Source organism: Procambarus clarkii, chromosome 91 (assembly GCF_040958095.1).
Source record: "Procambarus clarkii isolate CNS0578487 chromosome 91, FALCON_Pclarkii_2.0, whole genome shotgun sequence".
In the NCBI taxonomy this organism is placed as follows: domain Eukaryota; kingdom Metazoa; phylum Arthropoda; class Malacostraca; order Decapoda; family Cambaridae; genus Procambarus; species Procambarus clarkii.
Window position 1 is genome coordinate 8,105,970 of NC_091240.1, and position 18,624 is coordinate 8,124,593.

At 41.5% G+C, this 18,624-nt stretch overlaps 1 protein-coding gene across 1 annotated transcript in view; it reads right to left on the reverse strand.

The window, feature by feature from the left end:
- The window catches only part of LOC123773826 (uncharacterized), a gene marked incomplete in the record, with an annotated part of 172,177 nt that overhangs the window by 78,758 nt on the left and 74,795 nt on the right, over window positions 1-18,624 (reverse strand). The window contains 1 exon segment of the mRNA XM_069318872.1: window positions 16,987-17,116. Coding sequence (XP_069174973.1) covers window positions 16,987-17,116 — 130 coding nt within the window.

Sequence of the window (18,624 nt, forward strand, 5' to 3'; positions counted from 1 at the left end):
CCATCCCTCTCCAATCCAAGTCTGTCATTATTACTTGATCAACGAGAGCTAATCAATTAGCAATCAGCTGCCTGGTAATTAGGAGCAGGAGGCTCGCTAACCACTGAGTTGAGAGGTTGACTAATGGCTACAGCACTCGGCCTTGGGTACCTGTGAGCTGCGTTAGTGTTACACGTGAGTTTATAGCCTTTATGCCAGTCTCTATAGAGGCTAAAATGATGTAAATATGGCAACACCACACCAATTATACTCTAATCTTGGCTCAACTCTTTCACTACCAACTGCTTCTGGTGGTTTATACCTGGTTGATGGGGTTCTGGGAGTTCTTCTACTCCCCAAGCTCGACCCGAGGCCAGGCTTGACTTGTGAGAGTTTGGTCCACCAGGCTGTTGCTTGGAGCGGCCCGCAGGCCCACATACCCACCACAGCCCGGTTGGTCCAGCACTTGTTTTCTTGTTTTTTTAGAAAAAATCTAGTTTTCTCTTGAAGATGTCCACGGTTGTTCCGGCATTATTTCTTATAGTCGCTGGGAGGGTGTTGAACAACCGCGGACCTCTGATGTTTATACAGTGTTCTCTGATTGTGTCTATGGCACCTCTGCTCTTCACTGGTTCTATTCTGCATTTTCTTCCATATCGTTCACTCCAGTATGTTGTTATTTTACTGTGTAGATTTCGGACCTGACCCTCCAGTATTTTCCATAGTGTATATTGTTTGGTATCTCTCTCGTCTCCTTTCTAGTGAGTACATTTGGAGAGCTTTTGAAACGATCCCAATAATTTAGGTGTTATATCGCCTCTATGCGTACCGTATATGTTCTCTGTATTCCCTCTATTTCAACAATCTCTCCTGCTCTGAAGGGGGAAGTGAGTACTGAGCAGTACTCGAGACGGGACAACACAAGTGACTTGAAGAATACAACCATTGTGATGGGATCCCTGGATTTGAAAATTCTCGTAATCCATCCTATTATTTTTCTGGCTAACACAATATTTGCTTGGTTATGCTCCCTAAACGTTAGGTCGGCGGACATCATTATTCCCAAATCCTTGACATGCTGGTTTTCCTACGATGGGCAGATTCGATTGTGTTGTGTACCTTGTATTATGTTTCAGATCCTCATTTTTGCCGTACCTGAGTACCTGGAATTTATTACTGTTAAACATCATATTATTTTCTGCTGCCCTGTCGAAAACTTTGTTGATATCTGCTTGTAGTTTTTCAATGTCTTCAGCAGAGGTAATTTTCATGCTGATTTTTGTGTTATCTGCAAAGGATGACACGAAGCTGTGACTTGTATTTTTGTTTATATCTGACATGAGAATAAGGAACAGCAGTGGTGCAAGGACTGTACCCTGAGGTACGGAGCTTTTAATCATCAGCAGTGATTACAACAACATCATCAGCAGTGATTACAACAACAACAACATCAGCAGTGATTACAACAACAACAACAGCAGTGATTACAACAACATCATCAGCAGTGATTACAACAACAGCAGTGATTACAACATCATCAGTAGTGATTACAACATCATCATCAGCAGTGAGTACAACATCAGCAGTGATTACAACAACAACAACATCAGCAGTGATTACAACATCATCACCAGTGAGTACAACATCAGCAGTGATTACAACAACATCAGCAGTGATTACAACATCATCAGCAGTGATTACAACAACAACAGCAGTGATTACAACAACAACAGCAGTGATTACAACAACAACATTAGTGATTACAACAACAACAGCAGTGGTTACATTTATTAAACAGTTTACAAGCATGAACACTTCCCAAATCAGCTATTGTTATTCTTATAAACAGCCTCCTGGTGCTTCGGAGCTCATTAACTGTTTAATAATTGTAAACAAAGCCGCCAAAGATTGAGAAAACATGGACAGGTTCGTAAGTGCTGGCGTAAATGCTTCGTGAATCTGGCCCAGAGGACTCTCTCAGAAACTGCTCAATAGACGGTCAGTGTATTCAACCCTTTCTTGCAACCCTGTCAATACAAATTCACCGGCTTATCTTACGGTACGGCAGGAGAAATCACGCGGGAAAACAAGGCCTGGCCGTCAACCTTCCTCCTTGCGTCAGGTCAATATGGCGCCCGTTCCTCTGCTTGCGTCATTGCATCTTAATCCTCTATTCTACACCATTTCCCATCAAAACCCCTTACTGACTCCATTTACCCTATTCCCTACGCAGGTTTTTTGATTGAGCCCATTTTTCCTTCGCATAGTTTTGCTACACCATTACACATTCTCCCTGAACAATCGCCAGCTCAAAAGGTACTACTTTGCTGGGCGGAGGAATACGTCACATGCGGCCTCCCAGTTGCCAGCTGCAGATTTCATTCAAGAAAACATTCTCTAATCAACTCCTATGTACTAATAAACAGTTTATTATGAAGATTAAATCCACAGGAGGTAAGGTTCGTAACAATTACAACAATAACAGCAGTGATTACAACAACAACAATAGCAGTGATTACAACAATAACAACAGCAGTGATTACAACAACAGCAGTCACAGCAACAGTAGACATAAATCAAACAAAAGCAGCAATCTAGAACAGAAAACAAGATGGCCAATGGTGCCTATGTGAAGTGAGGAGCCGGAGGTCAAGAGGCCGGATAGTGTGTGTATTAAAATCAACTCCTCGACTCAAGTCAATTACATCCAGCGGTCGACCCCACAGACGCATTCATAAATTTTAACATACTGTTCATTCAAAACAGGAATTTTCTCAAATATAAATTAATATTATAATATATTAGCATATTGTGCATATATAGGCATAGGTTAGGTTAGGTGTTTAGGTTCTATTGGCGATTATTTGTATTTGTAGTACGTGGGTGAAGCATTTACAGCGTTGTGGTTCGAACAAAAGTCGTCAGTGAAGCACTTGTTCCGGAAGTGTTCGAACGTCATCAGTTGTGAGTCGTGTGTAAACCGTTTTTCATTCATAAACAAGGGGTTTGGCGGGTGGATGGAATCACTTTTGGGTCTTTGTTTGAAGGATGGGCTGCCTCATCAATGCTCGTTGATCCAGCCGTCAAACCTCTTGTTTACGAATGAAAGCTGGTTTACAGACGACTGATGGCATTCAAACATTTCTCGAACAAAGCTTCATTGATATGACCTTTGTTCGAATCGCAATTAACCAGCCCGTCCTCCAAACAAAGATTCAAAAGTGATTCCATGCACCCGCCAAACCCCCTGTTTATGAATGAAAAGCGGTTTACACACGACTTACAACTGATGACGTCCGAACACTTCCGGAACAAGTGCTTCACTGACGAATTTTGTTCGAATCACAACGCTATAAATGCTTCACCCACGTACTACAAATACAAATAATCGCCAACAGAACCTGAACACGTAACCTAACCTATGCCCTATGCCTTTATGTACACAATATGCTAATTTATTATAATATTAATTTATATTTGAGAAAATTCCCGTTTTGAATGAACAATATGTAAATATTTATGAGTGCGTCTGTGGGGTCGACCGCTGGATGTAATGGACTTGAGTCGAGGACGGGTTGGATGGCGTTCAAACATTTTTCGAACAAATCTTCGCTGATATGACATCTGTTCGAATCGCAATTAACGCTGTAAATGCTTCACCCAAGTACTACAAAAAATAAATAATTGTCAATACAACCAAAACATCAAACCTAACTTACGCCTAACTATACATACAAATTGAATGCATAATAATAATAATATTAATTTGTGAGAATAACTTCGATTTTGAGTACACGGGAGGTTAAAATTGACGAATGAGACCTGGGGCCAGACTCACGAAGCAGTTACGCAAACACTTACGAACCTGTACATCTTATCTCAATCTTTGGCGGCTTTGTTTACAATTATTAAACAGTTAATGAGCTCCGAAGCACCAGGAGGCTGTTTATAACAATAACAACAGTTGATTGGGAAGTTTTCATGCTTGTAAACTGTTTAATAAATGTAACCAAAGCCGTCAAAGATTGAGGAAAGATGTGCACGTTCGTAAGTGCTTGCGTAACTGCTTCGTGAATCTGGCCCCCTAGGAGAGAGTTGCCTCTTGGAGGAATATAACCTAAGGACTCATTGATCCTAATTACTCCTGTTTAATGGAACTTTTGCAACTTGAACGCCTACTATCACTCCCATCACTCCCTCCCCTTCCATTCCATTTCCCCGTCTCACTCCCATACTCTCCCCCCTCTTCCACTCTCTCATCCTCACCGCCTACTCTCTCCACCCTTCCTCTGAGCGTGGGAGCGTGGCAGTAAACATGTGTTACTGTGAAACTGTGCAGTAAACTGTGTTACCTGAAGACAGATTGATAAGTGAGGGATATTAATTCACCGTCGACCCGACAGTATTCTTGTATACCTACAATATATCGGCGTTCTGGCAATATTTCTGAATCTAAAATACATCAACGTTCAAAACTTTATCTTGAAATTATAATGGATCGAAGCGCTGGCGGAACCTTCCCTAATTTCTGATTTGAGTATCATCCCTGAAAAATCTATTTTGATATATATATATATATATATATATATATATATATATATATATATATATATATATATATATATATATATATATATATATATATATATATATATATCATTGAATATGACCGCATATTCTGTATTTACTATCTTCTGATTTAGGGCTTCTATCCCTCTTAACTATTTTTCTAGCATCAGGCCTTAGCTGAAAGAGGAGTTCTCCAAAACTCATTTTCGTTATTTCAAGGTGAAGAAAAAAGTGAATTACTATAGAGTGTATTACACTTATTTATACAATTTGCACAACGTTTCGAACCTCCATGGTTCATTCTCAAGTGAAAAGACATTACAAAACTGGTTGATTTATACCCGTACTGGGTCAGGTGATAAGACAAGTACAATAAAGGTAAAAACAAGGGGGGATACATAGGGACGAAGCACATAAGAACATAAGAATAAAGGTACCTGCAGAAGGCCTATTGGCCCATACGAGGCAGCTCCTATCTATAACCACCCGATCCCACTACATAAATGGGCCAATAGGCCTTCTGCAGTTACCTTTCTGCCCTTTCTAGATGTGACAGTCACGGAAAGGAGCAGAGGTTTCCACACTGCAGTCTACACTAAGGAAACAAACATAGGAATGTGCCTCAATGCTAACAGTGACTGCCCAGACAGGTAGAAGAGAAGTGTTGTCAACGCTTACGTCGACCGTGCTCTCAGCCACAGCTCAGGATGGAAGCAAGTCGATGAAGAACTCTGTAGGGTTAGGCAGGTCCTAGTCAACAACGGCTTCTCCAATGGTTTAGTTGAAGACATCATAAAAAGGAAAGTGAAACGCCATGCAACCTCTGAAGAGACAACTAACACAACACCTGTCCCCCCTATTAGACTATTTTACAGGAACTTCTTTTCCACAGCTCATAAAACGGAGGAAAGGGTCCTGAAAGATATTGTTAATAGGAACGTTATCCCTACAGACAAAAATCAGAAAATACAATTGACCATTTACTATAAAACCAAAAAAACGGCGAACCTACTCATGAAAAACTCTCCAGACACAAAGCAGAATGCCTTAAAAGAGACCAACGTCGTCTATGCCTTCAAATGTCCACTTGGGGACTGTAAGCCTCGAAGAACTCAGTATATAGGCAAGACAACAACATCTCTTTCCAGGCGAATAACAATGCATAAGCAACAGGACTCCATTAAGAAACATATAATCTCTTCCCACAACCAGACCATCACCAGAGAAGTTTTAACAAACAACACAGAAATCATCGATAGATACAGCGATAGCAGGCGGCTTGACGTCTGCGAGGCACTACACATCAAGAAGTCAACACCAGCAATCAACAGCCAATTAATGCACAACTATATTCTACCCACTTCAAGACTCCGCTCCAATATAGAAGCATCAAGAGGAAGTATAGGCCAATAGGCCCTTTGTAGTTACTTCCATCCTTCCTGTCTGGGCAGTCACTGTTAGCATTGAGGCACATTACTATGTTTGTTTCCTTAGTGTAGACTGCAGTGTGGAAACCTCAGTGTGGAAATATATATATATATATATATATATATATATATATATATATATATATATATATATATATATATATATATATATATATATATATATATATATATATATATATATACTCAAACGCGATAGTCGAAAAAATATTTATATATATATATATATGTCATGCAAAGAATTTAAAAAACGGGGATGCAGAAGTGGTAGTGAGGGTTCAATAGCCATTAAATTGGCACTGAATCCTCTTTCGACATTTGCAAACGCATAAAATGCGTAAAATTCCATAAAAATATAATCTATAAGCAACGAACCCGGTGTGTGTGTACTCACCTAGTTGTGCTTGCGGGGGTTGAGCTTTGGCTCTTTGGTCCCGCCTCTCAACCGTCAATCAACAGGTGTACAGGTTCCTGAGCCTACTGGGCTCTATCATATCTACATTTGAAACTGTGTATGGAGTCAGCCTCCACCACATTACTACTTAATGCATTTCATTTGTTAACTACTCTGACACTGAAAAAAATTCTAATGTCTCGATGGCTCATTTGGGTACTAGGTTTCCACCTGTGTCCCCTTGTTCGTGTTCCACCCGCGCTAAAGAGTTTGTCTTTGTTCACCCTGTCAATTCCTCTGAGAATTTTGTAGGTGGTTATCATATCTCCCCTTACTCTTCTGTTTTCCAGGGACGTGAGGTTCAGCTCCTTTAGCCTTTCCTCGTAGCTCATACCTCTCAGTTCCGGAACTAGTCTGGTGGCATTCCTCCGAATCTTCTCTATCTTTGTCTTGTGTTTAACTAGGTATGGATTACAGGCTGGAGCTGCATATTTCAGCATTGGTCTGACATAGGTGGTATACAGGGTCCTGAACGATTCTTTACATAAGATTCTAAAGGCAGTTCTTATGTTGGCCAATCTAGCTTACGCCTCTGATTATATCCTTTTGATGTGGGCCTCTGGGGACAGGTTCGGTGTGATATCAACCCCCAGATCTTTCTCTCTATTTGACTCTTGCAGGACTTCACCTCCCAGGTGGTACCTTGTGTTCAGCCTCCTGCTCCCTTCGCCTGATTTCATTTATTTACACTTTCCTGAGCTGAACTTTAGCAGCCATTTTCTAGACCATTCCTCCAGTTTGTCCAGGACGTCCTGAAGTCTCTGTCTATCTTCATCCGTCTTGATTCTTCTCATAATTTTTGCATCATCAACAAACATTGAGAGGAATGCAGATGAAGAGTCACAACAACGTGGCTTAAAAATATTGACCAAACTACACACTAGAAAGTGAAGAGACGACGACGTTTCGGTCGTCGACGACCGAAACGTCGTCGTCTCTTCACTTTCTAGTGTGTGTTTTGGTCAACATTAAGAGGAATGAGTTTATACGCTTTGGAAGGTCGTTTACATATATTAGAAACAAGATGGGTCCAAGTGCAGAGCCCTGTGGGACTCCGCTGGTGACATCTCGCCACTCTGATGTCTCCTCCCTCGCAGTTACTGTGTGTGTATTCACCTAGTTGTATTCACCTAGTTGTGCTTGCGGTGGTTGTGCTCTGATCTCTCGGCCCGCCTCTCAACTGCCAATCAATCAACTGTTACTCACTACTATTTTTTTCACACACACAGGAAGCAGCCCGTAGCAGCTGTCTCACTTCCAGGTACCTATTTACTGCTAGGTAACAGGACCATCAGGGTGAAAGAAACTTTGCTTAGTTGTTTCTGCCATGGCCCGGGATCGATCCCGGGTCCCTAGATCTACGCATCCAGAGAGCTGTCCACTCAGCCACTAGGCGCCCCCTGCGTGTGTGTGTGTGTGTGTGTGTGTGTGTGTGTGTGTGTGTGTGTGTGTGTGTGTGTGCGTGTGTGTGTGTGTGCGTGTGTGTGTGTGTGTGTGTGTGTGTGTGTGTGTGTGTGTGTGTGTGTGTGTGTGTGCGTGTGTGTGTGTGTGTGTGTGTGTGTGTGTGTGTGTGTGTGTGTGTGTGTGTGTGTGTGTGTGTGTGTGCGTGCGTATGTGCGTGCACGCCCAATAACTTTCAATCCGATGTATTTGGTTTGAAACTTTCGTTGTATTCCATCTAGACGTTATTGATTGCATATTCCTCAATAATCTCCTCTTGGATGCCCTGACGTCTCTCTCCGACCCATCTACGTCTCCAGCTTCCACCCGTGTCCTCTGGGTGTGACGTCTCTCTCAGACGTATCTGTGTATTCAGCTTCTTCTCTTTTGTGTTCAGACTGGCTGATATATATATATATATATATATATATATATATATATATATATATATATATATATATATATATATAGAGAGAGAGAGAGAGAGAGAGAGAGAGAGAGAGAGAGAGAGAGAGAGAGAGAGAGAGAGAGAGAGAGAGAGAGAGAGAGAGAGGTTGATAGGCCTTAGGCCTAACACCAAATCAAACTCTCACCTGGAAAAAGACTGTCAATATGTTTTACCCGAAGTACCTTGTATGTTGTGATCATGTCTCTTGACCAAATGCCATTAGATTTAACTATCTTTGCCTGTCTCTCAGAGCTCATTTATCTTATCTGTTTGTTATCATGATAATTATAATTATACCGAGTATGATGATATTAGTACAGTCCGATGGAGAAACAGACACAGAGGCAAGGGGCAGACAGACAGACTTGAGATAGGCGGCAGACACAGACAGACTTGGGACAGGAAGCAGATACGATTAAGACTGACGTCTGAATCAATGGGTAGAAGAAAGACAGAGACAAACAGAATGACAGGCTGAAATATGATCGTCGTCCTAAGTTTTTCACTCTTTCCTTCATCTCTCTCTCTCTCTCTCTCTCTCTCTCTCTCTCTCTCTCTCTCTCTCTCTCTCTCTCTCTCTCTCTCTCTCTCTCTCTCTCTCTCTCTCAACACCACCATCGCCCTCAACATCACTTATTAAGTATTCCGGTCTAAGAACACCATAATGTTCTGTGATGAGGTGAGGGTAGAGGTGATGGGGGGAGAGGAATGGGGCGTGACACCGGTAAGGAATAGGGGTGATGGAGGGGGGGGGGGGAACTGAGGGCTTCGAAGCCCCGAAACTATTTGAAGATCCTTAGACATTTGTCGACCATAAATTATTTTGAAGTCTCGACCGTGTTTTGTTTGCTGGACATTGGGAGAGATGTCTGCGGGGCAGCGATTGAAATGATGTATTTCAATCTCTGAGACAAAACTGTGAGACCAAAATGACCGAAGGGGAGAAAAAATTACTGAAATTATTTATTTAAATAATAGTAAATTTCATAAAAAAATAGTAAATTTCAGTCTAGCGGTAAAAAGTATTATAATGCTTTTATATACATATTTTTTTTTACTTTTATTAACTTTTATAAAGTAAAGTGATTCGTGCGCCAGTCACTTCAAAAAAAGAACTGCAACTTTTTCCCTCCAAAAGTAGAATTCAACTATTTCCCTCCAAAAATAGAATTCAACTATTTCCCTCCAAAAATAGAATTCATACTATTTTCCTCCAAAAATTGAATTCATACTATTTCCCTTCAAAAGTAGAATTCAACTATTTCCCTTCAAAAATTGAATTCAACTATTACCCTCCAGAAATAGAATTCAACTATTTCCATCCAAAAATAGAATTCAACTATTTCCCTCCAAAAATTGAATTCAACTATTTCCCTCCAAAAATAGAATTCAACTATTTCCCTCCAAAAATTGAATTCAACTATTTCCCTCCAAAAATAGAATTCAACTATTTCCCTCCAAAAATAGAATTCATACTATTACCCTCCAGAAATAGAATTCAACTATTTCCATCCAAAAATAGAATTCAACTATTTCCCTCCAAAAATTGAATTCAACTATTTCCCTCCAAAAATAGAATTCAACTATTTCCCTCCAAAAATAGAATTCATACTATTACCCTCCAGAAATAGAATTCAACTATTTCCATCCAAAAATTGAATTCATACTATTTCCCTCCAAAAATAGAATTCATACTATTTCCCTTCAAAAATAGAATTCAACTATTTCCCTCCAAAAGTAGAATTCAACTATTACCCTCCAGAAATAGAATTCAACTATTTCCATCCAAAAATAGAATTCAACTATTTCCCTCCAAAAATTGAATTCAACTATTTCCCTCCAAAAATAGAATTCATACTATTTCCCTCCAAAAATAGAATTCAACTATTTCCCTCCAAAAGTAGAATTCAACTATTACCCTCCAGAAATAGAATTCATCTATTTCCCTCCAAAAATAGAATTCAACTATTACCCTCCAGAAATAGAATTCAACTATTTCCCTCCAAAAATAGAATTCAACTATTTCCCTCCAAAAATAGAATTCATACTATTTCCCTCCAAAAATAGAATTCAACTATTTCCCTCCAAAAATAGAATTCATACTATTTCCCTCCAAAAATAGAATTCATACTATTTCCCTCCAAAAATTGAATTCAACTATTTCCCTCCAAAAATAGAACTCATATTATCTCCCTCCAAGCACGCTCCACGAGAAGGAACTCTAATAGTGTACATAAACCCAACGAAAATGCATCGAGTTACTAATTACGGTCAAGCAAGATAGTTTTAAGATAACTCTTGAAACTTACTTAAGATAACTTAACAAAAATGTTATATATATATATATATATATATATATATATATATATATATATATATATATATATATATATATATATATATATATATATATATATTCTAGATAAACATGAAAATCACTGATATAAACCAGTGATGCCATTGTTATCTATATCTATAAAATAGAATTTCTGTCTGACTGTCTGCCTGTCTGTCTATCTGTCTGTCCAAAGTATGAGGCTATAGAGACTTTGCAGGTAGCCTTACCCAACTTTTAAAGACAACACATTGGTGGGTATGAGTCATAGGGGCCGGCCCTATTGCCACAGTTTAAGAAATATCGGAATCTATACCGACCCCCCTCCCTTGTTATTTTAATAAAGCCTGAAATCGCGGCTGGACGCTGTTTTCCCATACAGTTTGCAGCAATTTGTTTTCGGTGTTTGCTAATATATTTTCCGAGAGGGAGGGGACGGAGAGAGAGGAGAGGGGAAAAGGTGAGGAAATGGGAGGGGGATGTAGGGGAAGAGGGGAATAAAGGTGGAGATTGTGGAAGAGCAGGGAGAGGGAAGGAGAAAGAGAGAGATGAGAGATTATGAGTGTTTGGAGGGAGGAGAGAGGAGAGTTGGGAGGGAGAGAGAGAGAGAGATAGGGGGGAGAGAGAAGAGGAGGGGGGTAGAGAGACCCGGACACAGCCGGATATCTTGTACCCCCCCCCCCCCCATCTAGTACACCAATAACGTAACTGCTAATTGCCAATAACGTAGTTCTGATAACCAACGAGGTCACATTTTGTTATCATTGACGTCACTGTTCTAAACGAATGACCTGTTGGCTACACGCCAACAACATCACTAGAGGGAGGAGAAAGTTTGGCCTCCCTCCCTCCTTCCCATCTCCTTCATCTCTCTCTCTCTCTCTCTTCTCTCTTCACCTTCTCTCTCTTTCTTTCTCCACACTCGCATCCTTGCAATCCCAAATATGTGCTCTGAGAATTCCCTGGCCAAGGAATTTCAAATATTGGCTGAGAATCTCTCTCTCTCTCTCTCTCTCTCTCTCTCTCTCTCTCTCTCTCTCTCTCTCTCTCTCTCTCTCTCTCTCTCTCTCTCTCTCTCTCTGAGTGCTATGGAAGCAAGCTCACACAGGAAAACTTCGAACCCCGGGTCTCTTTACTCTGCAGAGCGAGAATTACACCCAGCCGTCGACTCCCAGCCCAACAAACTTCGATAAATTAGCGCAGTGGGCCAGCTGCAGTCTCCACACTCGACCCGTTCCTACTCCACACCATCCGGCTCTAATTACCCCCCCCCCCACTCCCCCCCCCCACACCCCTCCCCCCCACTCCCCCCCCCCCCCCACACCAAATTCCTGTCTCAAGTCTACAAGACATTGGAGGGGCCTGGTAGCCTGATAGACAGCGCGCAGGGCTTGTAATTCTGTGGCGCGGGTTCGATTCCCGCACCAGGCAGAAACAAATGGGCAAAGTTTCTTTCACCCCTGGATGCCCCTGTTACCTAGCAGTAAATAGGTACCTGGGAGTTAGTCAGCTGTCACGGGCTGCTTCCTGGGATGTGTGTGTGTGTGTGGTGTGGAAAAAAATAGTAGTTAGTAAACAGTTGATTGACAGTTGAGAGGCGGACCGAAAGAGCAAAGCTCTACCCCCGCAGACACAACTAGGTGAATACATCTAGGTGAATACAACTAGGTGAATACAGCCTCCACTCCCTCTCACACATCTATATGTAATTATTAACCCACTGACTACCTTAATCTCAGTGGTTGTCAAGTAGTATTTTCTGTCTAGAATTGCTCTGCAGTCTTGAAATAACTCCTCACAATTAAGATATGAAATAGTTTAATACTAAATGGCATATGTGATCTCTGCCAATGCTAATATCTTTTGTATAAAATTGGTGTGGATCCCATCCCATGTTGAACTTGGGAAGCTAATGTGTGTAGAGCACTTCGATTATGACAGGTAATGACTTTGATCCATCTAATGCAATTATTAAAAACAAAACATGCAAGTCAAATTCATAAACATACATTTTATGATTAACAAATACAGACAACCTTGCATTTCAGGTCACTATTTTGGTTCACCCGAGAGTTCTACGAATGGGTCATATTTAACCAGGAAAATAGATGGTTTATCCAACTGTTTGTCATGCTATGTATATGCAATATGGCGGCTCTCACGTCGTTCCAGAAAGTTGAACGTCTTCGTCAAGTAGTGACCGTCTCAACCAATCAGCAAAGAGCGACACGTGGCGGCAGCTTCTGATTCAACACAGTATCAGAACCAATCAGAGGGCGCCCTTCAGAGGAGTTCAGGGCAATACCTCCAATGAACTAAAAACTTCATTCGGCTTCCAAAAGTCTTCAGTTGTGGAGTTTCTTGAAGAAATCTCTAACGATAACTATGACCTTACTCTGATAACTTATCTGATGACGATAACTCTATGACCTCCTCGGCTACCATACACCTGTCTACACCTTCCCACACCCGTCCTCCATTCCCCCAACACCCGTCCCTTAACCTCGACGCCCTTATCACCTATATCCCAACTGTTTCCCAATCCTATACACTCCTCTCCCCAATCTGCCATATCAATGCAGCTAACGTCCGTGTTTGGTAGTGTGGTGTGATGGGAAGTGGATGCCAGGAAAGGGTGGAGAGAGAGAGAGAGAGAGAGAGAGAGAGAGAGAGAGAGAGAGAGAGAGAGAGAGAGAGAGAGAGAGAGAGAGAGAGAGAGAGAGAGAGATAGAGATAAACGAAGACTTTCTTTACTGAGATTTCCTAAGTTCTTTTCAAGTCTAACTGGAGGAAAAAAAACAAAACAAAAAGTCCGGCAGGAACACATCGGACTTGACGGCACCGGAAAGAGGACTTAGTGGAGGAAGGAAACATCTAGGATTTTCTTCAGCCACTGAAGCAGATAATCTAAGATAAATCAATCACAGCAAGAATTTCTCTGCGGACTGAGGAACTGCGAACTATCTTTCAAAACTTTGTTTGAATTTTCATTACTAACAAAATAAAACTAACGAATACAAATCCGCGAAAAAATAGGACTTTAATAAGCCGTTCGAAACTCAAGTCTTATCGAGGGGAAATATATTCTTGCTTTTATGTTCAAAAGTGACTTCAGAGATTTCATAGTTCAAAAAAAGTATTTCAGGTACACATTATCTTCAAACATCAATAAGTCACTACGGCAGAAATATGACTGAGGCTCATATAGGACTTCCTGCAATGACAGGAATATATATAAACAGAGTATATATAACAGATTATACATCAGATATAAACAGGAGCTGCCTCTTGTAAGGCCTAAAGGTTTTCTGCAGTTTCCGATATTCTCATGTTGATTCCGTCCGGGGCGGCTGGCCATATGAGGTTAAACCACCTCGATGCAATGCAATGAAACTCTATATAAACACCTAGTATGGTTCTAACACGTGTTTCTATTCCTTATAAATAATCACATTAACTCCTCTGATTTGGTTGTGATCAGTTTCACGGTCTTTATTTTTATTTGAAAAGATGTAAAAACACTACATTTAAAAAGCAGGAAAAAAACCACCAATGACCACTGAAAAGTCGGGTTTTAGCCTAAGATGAAAAAATACTATTTTCTTAAAAGAGCAAAAAAATCCATCAAGGACCAATAAGAGGTCTGTTAAAAAAATGAAAGAATATCAATGATTTTTTAAAGAGTATAAAAGTATATAAGAAAGAGTATCATAAGAATAAGAATAATATTAAAATAATATTTCAAAGGAGTCAATTTTTTGTCAAACCCACCAATGGCCACTGAGAGGTCGGCTTCCCCCCAAAAGGTGAAAACGAAATCCATACATTTCTCGAAGCAAAAATCTCCCTCAATGACCACTGAGCAGGAATTAAGACCTGCCCTAAGGCGTAGGGTGACCCCCAATGTCTTTGGCAGGTGCGTGTCTAGGGTCTCCCAACTCGTCTACAAGTTCCCTGGCCTCAAGGAACTAATCAAGGTGTCTGAAGGGATCAAATACGCTTGGTAGAGTCGCCAGACACGATCACTAATCCCGAGGCGGGTCTGATCTCACATCTGGCGAAGCAGACTCTTGATCACCAGAGCCGCCCTGAACCCACCCTCGGGCAAAAGGTCGATTTGGACACATTCGACTCCCCCATCCTTAATGCTGCGGGCGTCGATTATGTAAGGATACAGGTACGTTGAGAGTTACAGTGCAGGTACCAGCTGAGAGGTACAGAACAGGTGCCAGCTGAGAGAACAGAACAGGTACCAGCTGAGAGGTACAGAACAGGTGCCAGCTGAGAGAACAGAACAGGTACCAGCTGAGAGGTACAGAACAGGTACAGCTGAGGGTACAGAACAGGTACCAGCTGAGAGGTACAGAACAGGTACCAGCTGAGAGAACAGAACAGGTACCAGCTGAGAGAACAGAACAGGTACCAGCTGAGGGTACAGAACAGGTACCAGCTGAGAGTACAGAACAGGTACCAGCTGAAAGTACAGAACAGGTACCAGCTGAGAGAACAGAACAGGTACCAGCTGAGAGGTACAGAACAGGTACCAGCTGAGAGAACAGAACAGGTACCAGTTGAGAGGTACAGAACAGGTACCAGCTGAGAGGTACAGAACAGGTACCAGCTGAGAGGTACAGAACAGGTACCAGCTGAGAGAACAGAACAGGTACCAGCTGAGGGTACAGAACAGGTACCAGCTGAGAGAACAGAACAGGTACCAGCTGAGAGGTACAGAACAGGTACCAGCTGAGGGTATAAAACAGGTACCAGCTGAGAGATACAGATCAGGTACCAGCTGAGAGAACAGAACAGGTACCAGCTGAGAGGTACAGAACAGGTACCAGCTGAGGGTATAAAACAGGTACCAGCTGAGAGATACAGATCAGGTACCAGCTGAGAGAACAGAACAGGTACCAGCTGAGAGGTACAGAACAGGTACCAGCTGAGAGAACAGAACAGGTACCAGCTGAGGGTACAGAACAGGTACCAGCTGAGAGAACAGAACAGGTACCAGCTGAGAGGTACAGAACAGGTACCAGCTGAGGGTATAAAACAGGTACCAGCTGAGAGATACAGATCAGGTACCAGCTGAGAGAACAGAACAGGTACCAGCTGAGAGGTACAGAACAGGTACCAGCTCAGAGTACAGAACAGGTACCAGCTGAGAGGTACAGAACAGGTACCAGCTGAGGGTACAAAACAGGTACCAGCTGAGAGAACAGAACAGGTACCAGCTGAGAGGTACAGAACAGATACCAGCTGAGAGGTACAGAACAGATACCAGCTGAGAGGTACAGAACAGGTACCAGCTGAGAAAACAGTACAGGTACCAGCTGAGAGGATAACGAACAGGTACCAGCTGAGAGGTACAGAACAGGTACCAGCTGAGAGGTACAGAACAGATACCAGCTGAGAGGTACAGAACAGGTACCAGCTGAGAAAACAGTACAGGTACCAGCTGAGAGGATAACGAACAGGTACCAGCTGAGAGGTACAGAACAGGTACCAGCTGAGAGGTACAGAACAGGTACCAGCTGAGAGGTGCGCTGGTCTCCTACGGTCGCTGATCAGGCCACGTTCGAAGTCATTCACACAGCTCTTGTTAGCCCAGTACTGGAGTATGCAGCACCCGCTTGTAACCCACACCGTGTGAAACTTAAAATTAAAATCGATTAATTATCGATTTAAATTAAAACCATTCACAGCTTTAAGCAAAGGATCGACAACGATAGTGATTGCTAGAATAGTGAAGTTTTAACGCAGCGGGCACAACAAGGGCCTAATAGACAGGGGGGGTCAAGAGCTACACCACACTCCCCAGTGGTCACTGACTGGTAAGTACAGTACACACACACACACACACACACACACACACACACACACACACACACACACACACACACACACACACACACACACACACACAAATAGTAGTTAGTAAACAGTTGATTGACAGTTGAGAGGCGGGCCGAAAGAGCAAAGCTCAACCCCCGCAAACACAACTAGTAAACAACTAGTAAACACACACACACACACACACACACACACACACACACACACACACACACACACACACACACACACATACACACACACACACACACACACACACACACATACACACACACACCAGCAATGTAATGTACATTTATACTATCGAAAGTACAAACTCTTCTATTTCATATAAAGTCAGAGAAGATTTGCATTAATAAACAAAAATCTAACTTCTATAATCTATAGAAGACTATAGAAGATAATCTTCTATAATCTTTAATAATCAGCAGCAACGCTTCCCTCTCGAGGGCAGGCCACGTCTCACCTGTATATGGGGTCCTTGGCCTCGTCCTTGTACCAGAGGATGAGGTTGACCTTATCCTTGGGGTCAGTAGGGAAGAGGTCACAGGGCACTGACGCACTTTCTCCCTCAACTCCGTCTACCGTCACCGTCACTGTGGGAGAGAAGATGACAGAGAGAACATGAGGACTTTTTGTTATATTTACATGTGTTAAATGGCTTTTTGCGGGGGTTCTGTTTTAGTTAGGAATGAGAATTTACTTTTGTGGTGAGCTTAGGTGTGTGTGTGTGTGTGTGTGTGTGTGTGTGTGTGTGTGTAAATATTTGTGTACACGCACGGGTGTGTACATGCGTAAGTATCCATGATTTACTAAGTGCACACGCAAAAATATATAAACAATAGATATATTGCCCTTTCTCCCAATGCATAAATCATCATTCACAATCCAACACTCTTTGACGTCATAACAGCACAACCAATCACGATCCAGCACTCCTTGACGTCATACCAGCACAACCAATCACGATCCAGCACTCCTTGACGTCATGCCAGCACAACCAATCACGATCCAGCACTCCTTGACGTCATACCAGCACAACCAATCACGATCCAGAACTACTTGACGTCATGCCAGCACAACCAATCGCGATCCAGCACTCCTTGACGTCATACCAGCACAACAAATCACGATCCAGCACTCCTTGACGTCATACCAGCACAACCAATCACGATCCAGAACTACTTGACGTCATACCAGCACAACCAATCAAGGTTAAGCTTATATAACGTCAACAACAGACCCACCAATGATCAAACAACTTTTATAATTTAATAATTGTCAATTTTTCTAAAGTAATAAATAGCCGTCTTCATAATTACTGTTATCACTGTTTTATTAATATTATTATATGCCAGCCAGAGTAACAATAGCTTGACGTATCAATGAGAACATTTTTGGGGTAATGCGGAAGGATTGAACTCTCGTAAACGCGACTGTTTGGAGAGATCAGAGTCGTGAGTTCGAATCTATCGCAGTGCTCCAAAATTGCTACCTATATATAATAACATTATTATACGGTAAAATTCGTTAACGACATATATATATATATATATATATATATATATATATATATATATATATATATATATATATATATATATATATATATGCACTAAGTGACATGACACAACAGCTGACATATGTTCCGGCATTAAAAATACTTTCGTAATTGGTGACTTGGAATCAAGAAGCAGCGAATTCAAGCCACTCAGAATTGATCAATTACGAATATTTTTTTTCACGTGTGGAATATGTGAGTGACAAACATAGAATTACAATTAAAAAAAAGGGGGGGGGGGCAAGTTTCCTCAAATATGCAAATACGAAATGGTCCCCATTGATAGAACTGACTGTTTGGGGTAGGAGTTCTGTTTTGATATCATAATTGACTGAGCAGAAAAGTTACCATCTGGCGCCTGGGATTCGAACCCACGTTGAACTCAAAAGTAAACACAAAAGTTTCGTCAACACTAGAATTAATTATAGGGTCAAAACATCCCCCCTTCCCCCCCCCCCTCCCGTGGTTAAGGACAATTATATATTTTTTAGAATAATGATTGTTTCATCAGTAGTATAATTATCAGTATCAATTGTATAATTA